The 21,759-nt window shown below is 39.1% G+C and overlaps 1 protein-coding gene across 4 annotated transcripts in view; it reads left to right on the forward strand.

The window, feature by feature from the left end:
* TMEM117 (transmembrane protein 117) overlaps positions 1 to 21,237 on the forward strand; it is a 239,251-nt gene extending 218,014 nt beyond the window's left edge. For all 4 annotated transcript variants that reach the window (XM_030480479.1, XM_030480480.1, XM_030480478.1 and 1 more), the window contains exons 7-8: positions 11,726 to 11,855; positions 20,260 to 21,237. In XM_030480479.1, the coding sequence (XP_030336339.1) occupies positions 11,726 to 11,855; positions 20,260 to 20,900 (771 nt within the window). In that variant the 3' untranslated portion in view covers positions 20,901 to 21,237. The remainder of the gene's footprint in view (positions 1 to 11,725; positions 11,856 to 20,259) is intronic.
* The last annotated feature ends 522 nt before the right edge of the window (positions 21,238 to 21,759 follow it).

Here is a 21,759-nt window from a genome sequence, read left to right on the forward strand (position 1 = left end):
TACATATGCATAACATAGGGAGAGTACTGGCAGCATTTCTTTTCCCCAAGGGATAAGAAAATGAATGGATTTTTAGAGAGGAGAGGGCAGACGTGAAGAGGAGATCTTAAGTAAATAATTTCTGCAACTATGAAGTGACATACACTCTCTATAATAAGAGAATATTTTATGTCACTGAACTGCAGTGAATGGCTAACGTAATTCTGTGGTCTATATGGAAAATAATACACTATAATAATCCAAGCAGCACACTAGCTTTATGTAGCCTCTTGTTATTACTGAAAATAAGAAAAGTAGTAGACCTGTATTTACACAGGGAGACTATTGTCTTCTTATTTTTCTCAAAGAAGTCCCTGTGGTCAAATAATGTACAATACAATGAAATAAGGGTATTTTATGACAAAAATCATACAATGATTCTTAGCAACTGAATTTTCCTATAGTTTTGCCTCTGCGTGTTGATGATTATGGGTATGTTTGGTGTCTGATTCAACTGGTTTGTAATTAAAGAATGTCTTGTTTTAGAAACTGTGAATCTATTTAATATAATAGAATAAACCAGAATTTAAAAACTTAGTAAAACACACTGCACATCACTTTGAGGCCTTGATCCAGTGCTGAGTTCTGTACTCACCAGAAATTGTCTGAGATTGGACCACTACTGGTATGAGAACCTCTCGTTTTATCTTTCACAGTCTCTTCTGTTAAACAGGGCAGGGGAGGGGAGAGAGCACCTTTGAGTTTATCTCTCTTTTCCCTTATCTAAATGGTTGGTGAAGACCTTGTTGCCGTTCAGCATCTCAGTCTCTGAGGGGACACTGTAAGTCAGAAAACCTTCTGGACAAACTGCTGAGGACTCTGAACTGGCAGGTTTAGTTCTGTGGTCAAACAGTGTCCTGGGTCTGTTGTTAATGAATTTGGCAGTCTATATCTCATGCTCCAGACTGAGTCTGTATTTCACACCAGCACAGTTAAGAAGGCTCTTTCCTTTTGTTTTGATGGATATGTACTTTCCAGGAAATTTTCCAGTCCCTTTCAATCAGAAGAGTGGACTATTCCACTCAAATTCTGTTGCAATGGGTAATAGTTTGTACTGAATTTTAATTTCAGGGGGCAAAGGGAGGTGCATCCGTTTGACGAGGATGCACCTCAGTGGAGCAGCTCAGGGAGCGCTCTGCTGTTTAGCTTCACTCCCTCATCCTGACCTGATGAGGGAGTGAAGAGAAACTGTCTCATATGATTATTAAAATTATTATGATTCATGGAAATAACTAGGTAGATCATGACAAACACAGAAAAGGTATTCAGAGGTCATTAGACCAGCCATCATTTCCACCTACGGCTTATGTATTCTGAAGAACTTTGGTGTGAGAAAGAACATCTGCTTTGTAGCATGTACTGGCAAGCTGTGACTTGGGCTTCTGGAGTGGGACCCAGCTGAAACACTCTAAGTGTGATTTACCTTGAAGATCAGGATGCCTAAATGTAAGTGGCTGCAAGGGAGCTAGCTGTATGCTCATTCCCATTCTGGTGGATGGCAATCTAATCCACAAAATAAATGTCAGAGACTGATTTGGCAGCATGTATAATGCAAGTAAGAATGGGCAAAATAAATGCTCATATAATATATATCCAGTTCCACTTGTATTGTAGATGGTTGATGACAGTTTGGAAACATATTCCAGAGGTACTGATATGCAAGCAAAGCTGATTTTGTTTTTATATGCATGACTCCTAAACTTTATGTGTTTCCTTATATCCTTTTTTGCTACCCAGATGTGTTTACATAATGGCTATGCAATCATAATCTATGCATTTCCTACTGCCACCCCAACTGACAGCAAACAATCTGCTGTTACTTCTGGGACAGATGTGCCTAATGGCCACACTACAGCTCTTGAAGATAAAACTGAGGGTAGAGGGGGAGCACGGAGGAGGAGTTCTGGAATGGGATGAAGGAAAATTAAGGCAACTCATTCACAAGTACAGTATGCTGCCACTGCTAATTCTATTAGCAGGCTACAACGCAAGACACAGAAAATTATCGTAACTTCAACTAAAAAACAAGAGAGGGAGCTGGGAAGACTAAATGTATTACACCATGTTACTCTTGTCCCTGAAAAAGACTTAAGTGCAGATAGCCATGTTTTGCTAAGTCAGTCTTTCTTCTTTCCATATTTGCACACAGTTCCCTTTTTCTTTCCTTTTATATATACTTATATATATACTTATATATATATACTTACATATACTGATATATTAGTTAGTACAAGTTATAAGGAGGAAAATAATTTTGGAAAAGTTAGTACTCTTTTTTTAAAGGAATCTTTGCACTGACTTGTTTGCAAACCCCACATTTAAATTTGAGACACATTTTTCCTTGCGTTCCATATGCATCCAATGTTTTTACTTTGTGTCATCCTCTTAAGCTGTATTAATTATTTCAGTATCAGTCACATGCAGCATATAATCCTGGTTTTTCTTCAATAGAAAATTAATATTACTGTTTTGATGCCTGAATCACAAAAGGATGAACAAGCACATGTGTAATTTACAGTTACAGCTAAACCAAAACAAATTGGAAGTAAGTTTTGGACTTAGACCATTAGCCCAAACCTGCCACTGCAGATCATGCTTAACGTCAAAGGGCAAATCTGTAATTTGGTTTATAACTAGCCCCAAATTTTCTCAGAACAGATGATGATAAAACTCTTCAGAGCACGTATGATCTGAAGGAAAAGAATGGCTCTTCAGTCCTCCATTTCTAATATTGAGGCAACTGATTTACTTTCCATCTGCCGTGAGTAACATACAGTAATCCCCTTGCTCCAGACACTCTTCATTTCTATAACATCCCTTTTATTACATTGCAAAGCTCATAGTGAGGAAAATATCTGCTCAGGTATTTTACTGCAAATCTATCTTTGTGGGCTTAGTTAACGCTATAAAATACCATTAAGATTTGAGTATCAGACAACAAGGAAATTCATATATGTGGGTATTTAGATAGAGAAAGGGAAAATATAATTTTGAATGCAGTTGAAATTAGCTGGAGACAGTTGCCTTAATGCAAAATGACTTCAGAACTCTTAAGTAGAGCTTACTGTTCTCAAATAGATACAAATATCATTAGCAGTCTTTACAAATCCTGAAATGCTCCAGATTTCATATTACTGTTCAACTGCAATGTGGGTATGTTTTCCACAATGCAATGGTATGTGTATTAGTGCGTAGGTACTCATATTGTTGAAGATGATTACATAGCAATGTATTTAAAATTTATTTTTATTCTCCACCTCATAGTCAGACATTTGGTCTTCTAGGGTACCAGAAAGACTGGTCTGTTGTAAGTGATTTCCCTTGACAGCAAGCTGTAGTCTCAGTAAATCTGTAAATATACATATTGCATATTATTAGTGAATATTCATTTCTCCAATTCACCACAGAAATGTCTTTCATAAAGTGAGCCACTGAGGTAGGTAGAAAAACCATTACTACTGACTTGCAGGTGGTTTAGGGAAGTTTCATGCAGGGAATAAGACACAGTAGCTTTACAGGAGCTGATTTCTTTGTTTCTTACAGGTACACAGTATTGTAACATTACCACTTTATTTAGCAGCTTGTCAGACTCAAGAGCTCACACTGGTGTTTCTCATCCAGATGAATTACTTGATACCTATTTAGCTCAACCAAGATTAGACATGAGTGAGACAGTAAAGCAAGAGTAAAAGCTTACAAAATTTGGAGAAACTCAGAGAAAAAAATAGAACATTTACCTTTGGGTAGCTTTAATCAGCCTTTTCAGCAGTTGTGATTAGCTAATCAACAGGCAAGAGTGAGTTACAAAGAAGAGGAACCTCACAGTGTCACTGAAATCTGTGATGCGTCACATCTGCCTGATGGAAAACTGGTGGACTTGCTCCTAGGACATCCTGGGTATGCGCACGGACTCTGCTTAGTGATGTCTGCTGCAGCTTTTGCATGGATGGAGTTTACCTAGCTCCTCTTTGCCTCTCATGAGTAGCCGAAACTTAAATGGTAGATGTAAGAAAAAACAGTCATTGCCCTCAGTGGAAAATGGTAATTACTGTTGTTCATGGTCACTACACATCTCAAGATGGGAGACCTTCTAGTGTCCATCCTTCCTTGTGTACTGGCTTGTTTTCAAACACAGTTAGTTCCTAACATAACAGAAAGAATGGATAGCCATTAATTCTTAACTCTACTAGCAATATCTGTTCTATCAAGAAACCAGCAATGGTCACTAAGAACTGGGGAAGTATTGGGCTAGATGATCCTCAAAGACAACCAAAATACAAGTCCAGACCTAGAGCATGCGAAAGAAAAGCCTAGAGTTATGGCTGCTTAGACAGGCAGGTGTAAGCAATAGTGACTTCATTGGTCAGGATGACAGATAATCAAGGATACATAACACATGACATCCTCATGTTTTCTTGTAGCAAAGAAGAATTATAAGGACAATGAGAAAGGAGAAAGCTCTGCAGCTGATAGGAAAGTGCATAGGGGAAAGTTTCTTGAAATAGAGAAAAGATTATAGCCTGAATTTATAGACTGATTGAAGGAGTAGCTGTCATATAGACAAGTCTGTACCTAGAGTAGTGAAAGATCTGAAGGGATTCGAATATGAAAGGAAGTGGCCTATATTTTATTTGATCAAAGAGAAAAGTGACATGGTCAAAGAAACAGACTAGAAGAATGGTCTTTGCAGCAGCATTTCTGTATCACTGGAGAACAACTGCACTTGTGAAGGCCAGAGGGAAAGATGCCGATGTAACTGAACAGATGATGAGAGCCTCGATAAAAATTGTAGCTGTGCAGTTTGATAGAAATTGTCATATCTGTCATATGTTATGCAGAACAGATCTGCAGTATCAAGACACTACCAGGTTGTGAAGGGTGAACAGAAGATGATACCCAATCTATAGTCACAGGGGAGAGAGAGGGAGTCTATCACAAATCAGCATCTGCCCATGGGTATAGGCTTGGATATGGGTCTTTCAGTGAAATGCAAGTATTTCTTATTTTAGGCAGTCTGAAATGTTGAGATCACTTTGAGCTTGCTGTGGAAAAGCTAAATATCAATTCGGACATTTCAGTAACAAGGGTCACTGTTTTGAGGACGTGTGCATGCACAGCTTCGTCTACACTCAAAATGCATTAATGTGTAAATTTAAAGTGCAGAGACCAAGGCTTGTTTGGGACCTGGTGGCCTGGGAATTGTTGCCTTTAAATAAGCAGAAATGGATAATAGACTAAAGGATTCTGTAATGATTTTTTAATGGAAGGGGTCATTCAAGGCCAAGCACACACTTGAAAAGCGGTCATATTGCTGCTTTAACTCTCAAAGAGGGAGTTATTACTATCGCCTTATTGTTTTCTCAAATAAGGGAGAAAATGAGCCAGACTTGCAGTGCTAGTTCTAGAGAAAGGCCAGGAGCTTGACGAAGCTAAGCAAAGACTTAGGAGAACACCACAGAGATTACAGGGAATGACAGTAAGGTTGTGGGTATGTCCATGCCTTACATTGCCGTATAGTTCAGGGATAGCCTTTCTATACCCAAGTTTGGTGCTGGAAGCTGTCTTCAGTCTTTTGTCTCAGCAGCTTGGAGCTCAACTGAAGCAGTTACTCCACTGTTACAGTGGATTTTCCGTATTTTGAATTCTTTGAATCGAGACTGAGAGACAAAAAGTGTAGCTGTGTTTGCGATTAGTGACTTTGTGCCACAGTTCCTGGTGGGGTTTTGTAATTGTTGTTGCCAATAACAATCCAAGCAGGTGAAGCCAAAATAGATGAGCGGATCAAATAAAAGTTTCAGGACTTGAAAACTATGAATAGGTTAGCACTGATAATACCAACATGAAGCAGGAGGTCTTTTGAAGAGTAATATGTCATCTTTCACTGTAGGAACTAAGTAGTCCCACTGAAGCCATAAAAGTACAGGTGATAATCTTAAAAGTAGATGTATATTTTTCGTTTAGTGATGGCTAAAAACCTCAATGTCTATCAAACTTTCTTCTTATTTAACTAAGGTATTGTCAAAGAACAGAAGGACAGAAACTGAGCAGTGGATTTCATCTCACAGACATGAAAGTGAGTTCTAGTCACAGCTGCTGACTTCTCTTCTTATGTGTGTTTGAATGAAATATGCAAATGGTGTTTGTACTTTCGCAGCTCACAGCTGCAGACATCTCAGCTGAAGAGATCACTGCAAGTTGCAGCACTGCAGTGAAGTTAGAGATATAGCCACAGAGGAGTCGTGCCTCTGTCTCTGAATTCCAGCTGTTCATTTCTTACTTCAAACAATTGCAAAATGTATAGCCTTTGCCTCTCATTAAATTTCCTCTAGCTGTCTGCCTGTCCGCCATGTCTGAGAGTTGAAACAAAGCTATCTATCTAAGAGATGCAAAGATACCTGAAAATGCACAGTCTTCTATCTCACAAGCCAAAAGGATTTTAATAAATTTAAACAAAAACTGCTAGCAGCAGTTTCTGGAACACATATGTACATTCATATATACATTTTCTCAGTTTCTTCACTCTATTTTTATTTATTATCCCAAGGGCTTTAAAGTACAAATGTTTTCCTAGCATTAAATATAGCATATATCATCACTACTTAAAGCAGAAATATACAGTGCTCGTTTTTCCTCTTTCGTGATTTTATCTGAACAGCGTTTATATTCTTTTTTATGTTACTTCATAATTACTTTGTAACAATAAATATATTTTGAGCTATATTCAGAAGGAGAGATGAAAGCACATTTGTTAACCATGAAGAGTTACTGGTTTTTAATCCCAGTCCCACCTTCTCTGGCAGTTTTCCCGGGGTGTAAAGGGGGTGGCTGAGGCATGTGGGGTCGTGTGTGCATGTAGAATAGGAGGGCGAGTGCCGCCCTCCCAGACACACTGTGATCCTTGCTGAGTCCTGCTGGCACCTGGTCCAGGTCCTCTGGGGTTGGGAGGCATGACCCAGAGCCTGCAATAAAGGCCATCAAGCAGCAAGGAGCCAGCCAGAGTGCTGGGTGCTGCCAACATGCCCCTGGGCTGCTCGCCAGCAGCTGGCCAGGAGCCCTGGGGCTGCTGTGTGTCCTGGCTGAGGTCTCTTTTCCTCAGGCAGAGAGGGGCCAGATCATACCAGAAAGTGTGGCTTTGATGCTCAGTTGCCATTACTAAATATATCTTTTACTTAACAAAATATCAAATCAGTGCTGCCAACTCCACTGTAGGGTCTTAAATCAGTACCTGACATTGCAGCAGAGAGTGTATGCATTAATTTGGTGTGGGGAACTCGAAACAAAGGGAAGAAAACCAAAACTATCATGATCACTTTTGCAGCATCCAGTTTTGTCTGTACTTCTGGGTTTAATGAGGTAGCTGGTGGAAATCAGAGGTGCTCCCTTTGCCCATTGCAACACTAGAATGAACCCCTCAGCAATCTTAAATTCATCCTCTGGCTGCCCTTTTCTCATGACTAGAGTGAAATGAGGCAGTAACCTAATTTGATTTGCACATCCCACAAAACTTGCCAGTGAGGTTAGAGACCTCTGTGCAGCTAATTTAAACCTGCTGGTTCTGGGTTGGTTTCTTCTTCATAAACTGCATAGAGCTATGCTGCTGACCTGCCAGGTTGGAAACCACTGAAGTAGATGAATATTAGAAATATGATGCTGATGGATTTAAAGAAGAAACAATCTGTTTGTGCAATATGAGAGTTACAAATATGAACTAACAGTTTGGTTGTATGCCTTTAGTTTTCAAACTCCGCCAATAGAGATGCATTCTAGAGATGGCATTTTGTGCCCAATTCCTAATGAGGTCCCAGATGTGTCAGAGTACAGGCACCTCAGCAATAAGGACTAAAGCTGATCACGTGAACTTTACAAAATCATGAGCTAAGAACTTAAAGAACATTGCATATGTCACTCATGTCCCAGAGGTGAGCACAGACTGATATCAGAGACCATGGAGAGAAAATAACTGTGTATGAAAGCATGATGCAGATCTGATCTGTGTTCCAGTTACCTATTAACAAATGAGGCAGATTATTCCTGTGAGGCGCCTTGAATTTCTTGGAAAAATAGTTTTTAATAAGTTGTTTTTTGCTTGTCAGTAGGAAAAGAATGATAAAAAAGTCAAAAGATTTTGGGCAACACTTTCTAAGAATCTAGATGGCAAAATGGCCGTTTTGTTGGTTCTGGATTTGACGGCCTAATACTGGCATTAGCCCGAAAAGTTAATAGTCATCTCATCTTCTCCTGCACAGTAATAATACTACACCTATATGTCCACAGGTGATAATGTCACTACATGGACTGTAAATGCTCACATTTACCAAAGCTGTGAGCCAAATGAAGCGCTGAAGGCTATTTAATCACCTAACTTGAAGTTTCATTTTCCTAAGTGCTGTGGCTGTAATGACTTTCATAGAAGTCGTTAGATGTAACTCATTATTTTAGTTTCCTTTTTTAATATTGCTTTCAAATACCTTTTATTGTGATTTGTTTTATTTTGTTGGTGTTTTTTTATTTCTGTATTTTCAGTGGGACTTTTCTTAAATAACAGATTTTATAATCATACCGGTAAAGGTGTTACATTCAAAATGTTATTTACGGGCGAAGAAGAAACACCTAATAGATAAAGCCAAGAACTTATTATTAGCATCATTTATATTTTAACAGTGTAATCCAAGAATCATTATTAGTTGAGATCTAATTACTACAGAAAATAATACTTCTGTGCAGAAAAAAGTTTCAGTAACAATAATAATATCAATATTGTTCTACATACACTTCTTGGCTTCTAACCCTTTTCCTGGTATTTCGCTCACCCTCCCCCTGCTCCTGCAGGTCCTGAAATGGGCAGTTTCAGTCCGCTGGGGATCAGTGGGGCATTATGGTGTATCATTGGCACCTGGAGTCCTTTGCTGGGAAGGATATTATGTTCATTGTGCTGGTTTCTTTTCCCTCACTCTAAGATTTACTTGGGGGCATTTTTATGTTTGCTAACACACTTTTAGACCGTGATGTTTTTTCACTGATCTGAAGCTCCACTTGCAGCTAGGTTTGCTATACACACTGCCTTTCACATATGTTAGATACTTCTTTGTTCTTATTGCTTCTAAAAGCATTTTTGCCCAGCCCCAATCTGCATTTCTTTAGCTAAGCACTGGTAAGTTGTTTATAGCTGTGAGGTCTCATATTCGAAAAATCCTGGCAGTCAGGTGAAGTTCCCGATGACTGGAAGAAGGGTAATATAACCCCCATTTTCAAGAAGGGGAAGGTGGAAGACCCAGGGAACTACAGACCAGTCAGCCTCACCTCTATGCCTGGCAAAATCTTGGAACAGTTTCTCCTGGAAAACATGCTAAGGCACATGAAAAACAACGAGGTGGTTGGTGACAGCCAACATGGCTTCACTAAGGGGAAATCCTGCCTGACCATTTTGGTGGCCTTCTATGATGGAGCCATGGAACTGATGGACAGGGGCAGAGCAGTTGACGTCATCTACCTGGACTTATGCAAAGCGTTCGACACTGTCCCGCATGACATCCTTGTCTCTAAATTGGAGAGACATCAATTTGATAGATGGACCACTCGGTGGATCAAAAACTGGCTCGAAGGCCGCACGCAAAGATTCTCCAGTGCCAGCCTGTGCCCATCTCTCTGGCAATGGCAATACCATATTACAAGGCTGCAGGGTAACAGAGGTCATGATACAATTCATACAGGCTTCATACAATATGGGGTATGTAGGTAGAAAATGTGAAATAATGTACGCGTGAAAGGTAGCCATAGTTTAAGTGTCAAACATATATGTTTGCTGAGACAAATAACAAGTAAATGGCATATCTGACAGCGCTGGCATTCCAGTTATTCGTTATCAGGTAATGTTCATACAGATCAGAAAAAATGCTGAAGTTTTTATAAAACTCAGATATAAGACACAGTCCAATATAAAATTCTGTATGGTGGAATTTTATTTGTAAATCAGCAAAAGGCACTGTAGGAACACTAGGGGAAGGCAAGAGCAGGAGGCCAGATCTATAGTCCCATGTTTGCTTATTGCTAATGCAGCTCTCCATTTGATTATCTTCAGGAATATGTAATGTATTTCTTCCTATTTATTCCTGTGTGGCTGTATGTATGACTTAACATGAGACACCAGTCCAGGGAGAGATACTGTGAGCTGAGAGCATACACCCATAAAATCTTTATATTTGGGCTCTTTTTGAATGCCTACCACCTGCGAGGGGATGTTTGGAGATTCAGTGTAAGGGATTGTGCATCTGGGAAGTTATACCTTGTGACCAGGAATACATGGTTTGCATTAGTGATAAGGCAAAAGGAGAGCAGCCTTATTTCTGGTTTCTGCATCTGTAAATTGGTACTTTCTATATCTCTGTGAGCACTGAGAAACAGGTACCGAGGTTCAAGTTTTCTTGTTGCTTGTACTCCTGTTAATCCATTTAACTCAGTATCACAAAGAGTTAGCACAAATCAGCTGCTGTTAGTGTTTCGGCCATGCTATTCCCTGCTGACAAAACTCTTTCATTTCCCTTCCACTGCAGAAAATGTTGAAGCGCTTAACAATTCTTGGAAGTTAAGTTATATACAGTGATTTATCTCTCAGAGATGATTCTTAGTTTTGAATAACTTCTTTCATTACCCTGGTAGGAAAATTTCAGCCTTACAAAACTGGAAAAAAGAAAAAAAAAAAAAGAAAAGAATTGGCAATGGAATTGGGAAATGGCTGCACTGGAATGGTTTTTGTGTGAAGGAAGTGCAAGTCACTTAGAGAGTTCCTCCCATTTCATATTCCTTTATCTTACTTTTAGTAATCAGGTGCTTGTTGCACTAACTTGGGAGATAAAAGTCCAGAGGTATGCATGGAAACAGGGCCAATATGTTTGTAACAGTAGATCACCAACAATCTGCAGTGCACAGAGTAAGCACTCAGGCAGTAATCCCACTGACTAGCACTATTGCTAGGCTTTCAGTTTTGGCTCTAATGAGCCATGCTGTTATACCCATTTTCAAGTGACTGATGATGGGTGCAAATAACCAAGCGAAAAATTCCTTTAAATGCAGATCCTCCTCAGCTGGCTTACCACATGCTTCCACATTTCCAGCATTACCCTGTCGGGTGAAATACAGCAACAGAGAAAACTGTGCTTGGATTGATTCAGGCAGATTGCGCTGAAGGGCCTGCACTTGCAGGGTGTTTATTTAGATGTATTAAGGCCAAATATAGAAAACACCCTATAAGTTGAATACAGATGCATTAAATGTTTGAAGGGGTCAGGCTTTCTTTGCCAATTTTTATCTGTAAACTGTTTGTCATATTAGTAACAGAAGTTGTAATTGTATTGCAAGCTTGCTATATAGGTATTCATATGCTTAGACTTGGTATTCATATGCTTAGACTACTTTGTACTATCAGCTGTTACGGTGGGTTCAGTATTGTCATTGTGAAGTGAACTTTTAAACACATAATTGCATGGAGCTGAAGTAAAAATAATATTTTAATATCTAATATAAATAAGGTATTCTATTTCAAGTGGTTCAGTCAACCTTAAAGTAAGAAAATCCAATCATAGAAGGCTTAAAAATAGAACCCTTCCCTTTTATTAATTTAAGCCATTTTAAAGGGCAAAAATATACTGTGAAAGCTTATATTTAGCTCTTAACTTTTATTTTTTAACAGGACTGGGAGTTTCCACATTTTATGGGTGACGTTGAAGTGAATCTTCCAGGCTTACCATCTGCACATATGCAGTTCAAAGTACCTTATTTCCAAAAGATCCTCAAAGAGGAGTATCACATACATATAACAGGTATGTCATGTTTTAGATTGTGACAGTCACACAGTTAACTACTTCTGTGTAATAAAAGTATGCTAACATGTTCTTAACCTCATACATTTGTGTGGGTGTGTGTCCCAGATTGCTTTTTTTCTAGCTGTTTCTGTCCAAATCTGTATCATCCATACATAAAGATCTCAGGAAAATGAGGAACCTGTATCTTACAAATCAAAGAGACCTGCTGTTTTTCATGGATTTCAGCAACTTCTTGTGACACTAAGTAATACCTAATGTAGCTTTATAGATCTTTTATCTAAAATTACTCTCCTGGGGAATTAGCAGCTTATTTCATCTTCAAATCTCTTATGCTTTCAGATGCTTTTGCTATGATTTATGCTAATATCTTTTCATAACTTCGGTCATTCTCATCTGGTAAAGGCCACTCATAACCATACTTCCATCAGTCATCTAACCAGAAGCAGACAGTTAAATAACCTCAAATAAAATAGAATTGCAGTTATTCAAATGGATGGTACATATAGATAAAAAAGTGTCTGATCCTTGCATACTGTGAGACAGTACTTTAATAACAGTAGGGAATGAAAAAGAGAAAAAGGTTGAATAGGGATAAATATTTTGGTTTTACCTTCAAGCTATGCAGAAGGAGCATAGCTCCACTCTTTGCTTTGGGAAAGGTTGGATAATAATGGATAGCAAAAGAATGCAGGTGTGAATTGACAGGGGTCTTTAACTGCTAATATAAACAATCACAACCTGTGATAGTGTACAGGAATAAGATGGAGGAGGGCATCCAATGGCACAACTGTACGAAACTCCTACAGATCAGGGACAAAAGGAGCATTCAGAGGTGACACAAAGAGAAGGTCAAGAGCTAGCAGATTAGTCACAAGCTCATCAGGCAGCAAAAGCCAAGGGAAGAAAATGTGCCGAGGAGGAAAGAATGATGAACTGAGGGCTCAGTCAAGGTAGGCTGAATGAGGCCTCAGAAAAGGCATTTTCAGTAGAGAAGGTAGAAATCTGAGTAAGCAGTATAAAACCAGAAGAGAAGAGAAAATGATTGCAAAGTTATGTATTGGCTGTTGAATGAGTGTCCTGGGTTCAGCTACAGCAGTCATTTTTCTCCTTCTCAGTAGCTGGTGCAGTGCTGTGTTTTTGACTTTCAGCCTGGGAACAGCGCTGATAACACCGATGTTTTTAGTTGTTGCTAAGTAATGTTTACTCCGACCAAGGACTTTCTCAGTCTCATGCTTTGCCAGGGAGGAGGGGAAGCCGGGAGGAAACAGAGACAGGACACCTGACCCAAACTAGCCAAAGGGGTATTCCATACCATGGCACGTCATGCCCAGTATATAAACTGGGGGGAGTTACCCGGAAGGCCAGATCACTGCTCGGGTCGGGCAGCGTATCGGTCGGCGGGTGGTGAGCAATTGTATCCTCTCCTCTTGTTATTTCACTAATCATCATCACTGGTGGTAGCAGTAGTGGTTTTGTATTATACCTTAGTTACTGGACTGTTCTTATCTCAACCTGTGGGAGCTACATTCTTTTGATTCACCTCCCCATCCCTCCAGGAGCAGGGAGAGGAAGAAGGGGGGGAGTGAGCGAGTGGCTGTGTGGTTCCAAGTTACCGGCTGGGCTTAAACCATGACAATGAGGAAAGGCAATTGGCCAGTAGGAAGTATGGATGGAGGCATAGAATGTTTTCCAAAATTGCATGTAGATGCCATGCTGGAATACTGAGAGAGAACAGACAGTCATCAAGAGGAAAGAAGGGCTGGGGCAAGTCTGAGTGAGACTGTTTGAACCACTAATAGTTTTGGAACAGGATGAAGTAAATGATCTCATGGTCAGTAACTAGAAGGTGTAGGCTGAGAGGAGATTGGATGTGTACATGATGAACGCATTTTTTGTCTCCCAAGTGAGCAAAAAGTGTGTGTGAGGGGGAAGAGTATAAGCATCAAATAGTTGATATGAATTATAGGCATGTTAGTGAAAAATACTTTTTTCTTACTTCTCAGGACCAGAGCATGGATTTGGAGGGGCTGAGTCCCATAATGCTCCCAGATGCCCTGCAGTTATTCCATTGTATAAGGAGAAGTAGTACAATGGATGCACAGAGGGGCATGAACAATGACTAAGGCATGGTAGGATGGGTGGCACCATTGCATACAGAAATGCAGACTATTATAATTAATGTAGATGGAAAACAATGGGTGATAGAAGAGGGACTAAAGAGCAAAGATCAGTTTTGCATTGTAGAAGAGACAGGGATATGGAGGATAAACAGGGAAGAGCAAAGAACAAGCAACAGTAAAAAACATCAATTATCAGATCAGAAATACAATTGCTTGCAGTGCCGCTGTTTGAAAACAGACCAACTGAGAGAAACCAGTATTTATGCATTGTAGAGTCTTCTGCAGAGAGGACTGGAGGCCTTTCCGATTTTCTGGCAAGAAGGCATTCTTTTAATAAGGATGAGCTAATGAATAGGGGCTGAGGAATATTTTTCCCTGCTCAGTGTTAACAAGATCCATTTATTATATTCACTAGACAAATCAATCCATTTGACTGCACATCACGTACTCTGTCTACTGAGTGCCTGTTTTATCTTGGTGCTACGCCACCCTTTAGGAGATCTAATAAACAGTGATAACACATGGCACAAGAACCTCCCTTTGGGTAACTTTTGCTTGAACCATCTGTTCTTGCCATCAGTTCTTGTCTTAGGTTAGGGTATCGTCTTGGATCATTTTCAAGCTCTAGCTATTGTGTGGATGTGTAGATACTTGTAATTTTCTACTCAAACCAAGGAGCTAATAAAAGGAAGGAAGTACTGGTTAAATATGTATATAACAAGATGAATGTAGTCCAATCTAAAATGATGGTAGAGAGTGATGCATATGAATGCAACTGCAGCAGATGACATGGGGATAGGACACTGATAATGGCAGGAAGCCTGCTGTATTTAAGCCCTGTTTAATACATGGAATCCAGAATGTTAAATTAAACCATATGACTACTTTTTAGTAACAAGCAGGAAGAGAAGACTAAGGCCTGAGTATTTTTTATTTTAGTACTTGCTATAGGGATAAAGTCAAGCTGTAAATCTATGACCCGTGCCCTGATTTGTAGAAACTAGAAACACTTTTCTCCCAAATAGCAAGGAGAAAGAAAACGTGGCTGAAACAACACTTACCATCTTTTACCTGGGAAATTTTATTCTTTTACAGTCTGTTTTGGTCACTGTTGATTGATATAAGTAAGAGCAGCCCTAGGACTCCCCTGAGCAGCCCAGTTCGATGCTGGGTTGCTCTAACAAGCAACAGTCCCACAAAGAACCAGCTGTAAGTAATGGAACATTCAGAGGAGTAAAAGACTTTAAACCACCTTTCTGTTGATGTGTATTTAATGGCTTTGTGCAAGTGCTGTACAGATGAAAGATTTCACAGTTACACACTCTGTGTTGCCAACTCTCCTGATTTTATCACAAGTCTTAAGACGGTTGCTTTTTTTTTTTTTTTCTATTTTGTCTTAAAGTCTTAGCTCCTGAATTCAGGAGTCACTGAAAAATCATAATCATAAAGCTTATGATTGCAGAGAAAAAAGTAAATGTTGCTTCTACATAACTCCAGTGTCTAAATGGAGAGAAATATAACAGTACTAAGTGTATTATTTTTAATCCATCTTGCTACTTTAAACTACTAGCATGCTTTCTTAGGCCTGACATTATTTCTGAATGGTGTAAGTTGGCAGTAACATCAAATTAACATCTGCAGTCTGTAGCTTATATGCTTCAGAGTAATTTTAAATTTACTATCAAAAACATATCTTATTTTTACTGGTAACAGTACCTCATTTTGCTCAAATTTCTTTGCTTCTAAGAACTCCTAGCAAGAATCTACTCAGTATTAAATATTTTTATCCTGTTTTGATATCTGCTTTTATCTATGAACATCAAAAATAATTTGAATTCCTGCATCTGCTTATCTCATCTGGATTTCCCTTGACAGATGGTTTGTTGCAAAGTGTGTGTTTTCCTTCTTGGGCTGCTGTTTATGAAAATACATAGTCTACCCTAGTTTCTATAGTACCCAGGGAAAACTTAAAAGTAAATTTTGTTACTTCAGATTCTTTCATGGTTAAAAGGCATTATGGGGCCTGGCTGGTACCCTTTAATAGCAGCACTGGAGATCCAAGAGCATCTGCTGTCAAGTGTGCGAATAATTTTCAAATAGGAAATATTAAGGTTTGGCCATCAAAACAGATGGAAAATTTTTTTGGGGTGTTTATAAACATGTTTCTGAGTGCTGATGTAGCCAGAGTGCCCTTCCACCCAAAGGAGAAATCATCATTTTCATTGGCAGCGAGTGCCTAGCATGGCTGGCTTTTGGAGTTAAACCAAAATGTGTTGAGATTCAGGCCAAGCATCACCTATATAGGGAAGCCTGAGGGGGCCTGTGGGCAATACCAGAAAAGTTAGAGGTAAAAACAAAGCTGTCTGTGCACACAGATATGAAAAAAGTCAGTTGTGGCTTAGTTCACCTGACAGTATGCATGTATCTAGGTCATAACACTAATGTGACAGAAGATATGAAGAACATTTCAAAGATACCTGAATGTTTTACAGAGGTGTCCGAGAAGTCAACATTTCCTATACTAGCCTCTGGCTGTGGTTGCACAGCATGAGGCCACTTGAGTCTAACCTTAATAAGGAATTTTCGCATTTCCTCTTGACCTCAGGAGGAATGATGAGAACCGGCTTCTACATGAGATCTCTTTCTTTTAGAATATGACTGTTCAGGTACAGAGTGGACATACAAAAATAAAAATGCTCCAGAATCAGCAGCTGGTTTGGAATACTTGGACCTGCAGGATCTGCCGCAGTTGCCCAGTAAATCAGTTACATGTTGGATTGTGGACTGGTTGCTGAACCTCTCATAAACCTTATCAGCCTCTTTTAAAATGACCACTGCCCAAACGCCTTGTTCAGTTGGTGAAAATAGTTGCCTTTCTGGAAAAGTGAAAAAGAAAAATCCATACCTCTTTCGCCATGAGAAGGCCCCTGGCATTCATCTGCATGCACAGTTGTTCAGCTTCATCAGGGAGGGGAGAGTATTTCTAAGCAGAATCCCATACAGGCTGGTGTTCAAAGCATGGACCTACAATGCAGGGCCAACTTGCCATAAGTGGAGATTGTTTTACAGTAAGGGTTTCCCTTTTGGTGAATGCCCTAGCCATGAGGATACAATCCTCCTCAACAGCCATGCTTGCTCAGAAAATAGAGATCAAATTTTCATCCCCAAATAGTGGTTGTAGCCTGCAGTGCCTAGGAAAAGGTGTCACATTTTACATCACAGCCTCACAAATAGAATTAATATCCATAGCTTCATAATATATTTGGTTTGACCCTTTGCAACACTAAAAACTTGAGCTTGTTTGGGTGGAAGGCGAGACATCAGGAGTGAAGTCTAACTTATAAAGTTTATTTCCTATATGAGCTTCATGTATTACTTAAAGTTTGTTATAAAAAGCATTATAACTTTATAACATTATAGCTAAAATTAAGTTGCAATAGACAATAATTTTATGTACATAGATTATACACATGTATAATGTTAAAAGTTGGTCAGTATAGTAAGTCTCAAAAGTTCCTTGTCATGGGGAATTACCGTTAAATAGGTGTTTGTGAGTGGATACTGTCAGGCCTCTTGGTTCAGTCTGCTCCAACACATTTGTCAGAAGGTTTGCTGACAAACAATCTAGAAGGTTTGCTTGGTAAACTGGACAGGCTATAATACCTGCTAGTACAGCAGTCAAGTACATGTCTTGGAAGAGGGATAGACAGCAGAGGACACTGTATTCTAGGAAGACGCAAATACTTTCTGTAAGTAACCATGACAGCACTAACTCCCAGTGATTTTGTGTCTAAGGAGATTAACACAGTGCTTGGCTGCAGGGAATACTGAGTAGGAGTAGGAAGATGACATTGTGTTCATATATGGTTATAGTGAGACTGTTACTCATATACAGTGTTTGGTTCTGATGACAGCAGTTTTCAAAAGAGAAGGAAAAATCACAGAGCTCATCAAGCATGACAGTGATGCAGGGGATGGAAAAATTTTCTAGAAATTAGAAATTTAAGGAGTTTTGAGAAGATCCACTACAGAACAGAGGCAGGTCTCAGGCAACTAGCTGCCACTTAGACATACAGGTTGCGATTCATGTTAAGGGTGTCTGCATCAAAGCTGTTTGTCTAAGCACCATTTATAGTCCACACTGACCCAACAATCCCAACAGCAGAGCTTAGGGCTGTGCTCCTGCCTGCCTAACTCTGTCTAGGAGCTGAGCGAGAGATTTTCAAGTTCATGCTTTTTATGAAACAGGAATGCTTGAAATGTGTATCTCAGAGTAGGTGAGCAGACAAATTCTTAATATAAGAGAGGTGGAGCCTTTTTTAGGCAGATGCATTTTAGAAGAGATTCACAATTACAAAACCACAGTATAGGATAGATGCTACATGAAGCCTGAGATCAAACACCTGGCTACCTCTATTCAGCATTTTTAGTGTTTTCTGCTAGCTTCTTAGTCAACTTCTTCACCAGCTGCAGGCTGCTGTCTCAAGTCTTACTCCTTAGGTGGATTGCTCTACACGTTACATTTAGGACAATGTGGTCACAGAGGTGATTGCTGTGAAATCCACTGGGTGCCGTCATACCCAAAAGGAGGTAGGTCATGGCTCAGCATTGCAATGTCTAAGTTTCCATTGTCAGTCATAACTGAAACCTACAATCAAGAAAACCTTACCAGTGGTTTTTGGCCTTTATAAAGGCCATCTCAGTAATGTCCCTATTTCATTATGCTTCATATTTTGATCTTTCAGTTGTCTGTTTTCTCCCTACACATCTTCATTCTTGCCATGTCTAGATGAAGAGAAAGAGCAATACTGGTCCTGCATGAGTTTTTCCCCTTCCTACAGTCCCTAGGATCTAGCAGATCTCTCCGGAAAATCACCAGTCTTGACTCTGAAGAAACACAAAGCACCACAGACAGTATTTTGATGGAAGGTTGTTTTTGTATGGGCTTATGATACATTTTCCTGGGAAAAGAATATGGCATAAGGAATTAATTTCAGAGCAATGAAGCAAGGGGTTAGTTTCTGGTTGAAACACAGAGTAATAATTTGATGAAAAATTACTGTTTCAAAAAGTGTGTTAAACACAGTTGCTGAAATACAAGGTGTTGCCATTCTTACCCCCCTGGAGCACTCTGGTTGTACAATCTGAACACACAGACTTTTAAGAACTGGAAGCCGTTTATGCTTTACAAGCCAACAGTGTAAGTCAATTGATAGGTACTCTGATACATTCATTTTCTATTTCACTTGGAACATATTTAAATATGATTCCAGCACAGACCAATATCATTCATCACCAGCAGGAACATTCCTCCATGCATGTCCTTTCGTATAATGCTAACATGTAGATTTGCTGGGTTCTTGGGTGGTGCCAGTCATCAATGCACAGCTGATCTTAACATGTGTCCAGCTAGAATGTAAAAGAGATGATTTGACTATGAAAATAGTATAATTTGTTTTGTGTATTCATAGAATGGATGCCTGGAGTTCATCTGTTCCAACACCCTATTCAAAGCAGGGTGCAATTGCATAAAGTTATCTTTAATGTCTTTTGGATGCCTGGCGGAGGCATGCAAAAGAGCAATTTTAAACAATAAAAGGAGAAACGTTTCCTCCTCCAGCACTGCAGGAGCTTAATGTCAGACTATGAGTCACTCCTTGGAGGAGCATTTCACTACATGGACTGTAGGAAAAGCTAAGCTCACTAGCCTCCCAAGACTACAAACAGCCCTTGCTATTTCTTGAGGGTGTAATATCTCTAAATCACAGTTCATCCAGTTGTCTCCACCTGAATATGTCTGTGCACCATGGTTGTGTATCAAACAATTTACATAATTACCAGCCCCAAAAACTTCATTCGTTCATGACATATAAACAGTTCCATCTAATATGGCCTATTCATGGAAAACTTCCATGTGAATATTTTGTAAACCCTGGAATTAATGCTTCTTTTAGGTGTATTGATCTATACCAGATCACCTAGTTGTCTAATCAACAGGTCACCTACAAAATGCAATGTTAATTCATTTGAAATACTGCTGTGCTCGTGTTACAAAATTATTTTATAATGTGCCCAGACCTAATTGTGAAATGCTAGAGGATATGCAGGAAAAATCTATAGCGGGAATTTCATTACAGCTTTGCTTTATAGATTAATAAAAATGAATGTGGGTTGGTTTGTTTGGTTTTTTTTTTTTCTCTGAGTAGCTTTTACACAGGACTACATTTATACTGCTTCTAAAATGGATATATCAGATGACAAAACTTTCTTTTTCCAAACAGGCAAATGGTTTAACTATGGAATTATCTTCCTTGTTTTAATCTTGGATCTGAATATGTGGAAGAACCAAATATTTTACAAACCTCATGAATATGGTCAATATATCGGTCCTGGGCAGAAGATCTACACAGTGAAGGACTCAGAAAGCTTGAAAGACCTTAATAGAACTAAATTATCTTGGGAGTGGAGATCCAATAACACCAACCCATTGACGAACCGGACCTACGCCGAAGGAGATATGTTCTTGCACAGCAGATTCACAGGCTCTAGCCTTGATGTCAAATGCCTGGCTTTTATTCCAAGTTTGCTGGCTTTTGCTTTGTTTGGTTTCTTCATCTGGTTCTTTGGGCGATTTCAGAAAACTGATCAAGGCATGGAGAATTTAGACAAATCATACACAAGAATGAAACGAAAGTCACCGTCAGATATGGGAATGACACGAGAAAATACACAGGTGTTAGTAGAAGAACCATTAAGTTTTCAAGAACCACATCTCGTATCCATAAAATCAGACTTAAGTGAAATAGTTTTTAATTCTTCTCTCCTAACTTCTGAAAACTTGAACGCACAACTGAATGAACAAGATAGTCCTTTACAGCCAGTACCAGAGTCCTCTGTCCCTAAGAATAAACCTGTGACATAAAGGCAAATACCCAGGAAAATCAGTTTAAATAAGCAGTTACTATAAGATTTCAGTTTTACCTTTTCTAAGTTAAGATTTACATAGTGTTTAGAATAAGAAACTCAACCTATACCAAAAGGTGCTCAGCATGCTTTTTCTAGGAATTTTGTTTTTTATTTGTATTATAGTATGTGCCTACTGTATATCTAACATTCCTTTATAGATTGCTTCCCAAAATTGCACAAGCTGTTTATTAATACATTACCTTAACTGTATAATAGTGTATTAGATGATTACTTGCAGGTATAAAATTCTACCGTGGTGGTGCCTTGAGAAATTAAACTGTTTTTTAACTCAACACTAGATGTATAGCACAGTTCTTCTAATCTACTTTGCAAAGCTTTTTGTATATGGTTATTGTAAGTACCATTTGATGTTTTCACAGAGGAGATAAATATAGTTATTCCTAAAAAAGGGTTTGTGTTAGGACATCACAACTTGACTTTGTTATTTACTCATCTGCAAAGCCAGTGACTTTGATGACCAGACTGCAGAGAAGCATGTTGATTACCTTTTAATTTTTGCTGACTAGCTGCCAAACACAAATACAGATTCATTATGTGGTAAACAGCAGAGAGATAATTCAGCACGGGTCACTACTTGTGAAAATATGACTTACTCCATCAGTAATAGCAATTAGGTGATAATGCCTAATTATATTTTTCCTAATTAAAGATAAACTGCTCCTTGATTAAAAGTTTTGCCCTTCACCTTTTAGAAACAGAGGTGAAAATACATTGTTGAAGTAACTCTTTCCATCATCACACCAAACATATGCAATATCAAGGAGCCAATAGAGTGATTACAGTAAAGGACACAA

Source organism: Strigops habroptila, chromosome 3 (assembly GCF_004027225.2).
Source record: "Strigops habroptila isolate Jane chromosome 3, bStrHab1.2.pri, whole genome shotgun sequence".
NCBI lineage: Eukaryota > Metazoa > Chordata > Aves > Psittaciformes > Psittacidae > Strigops > Strigops habroptila.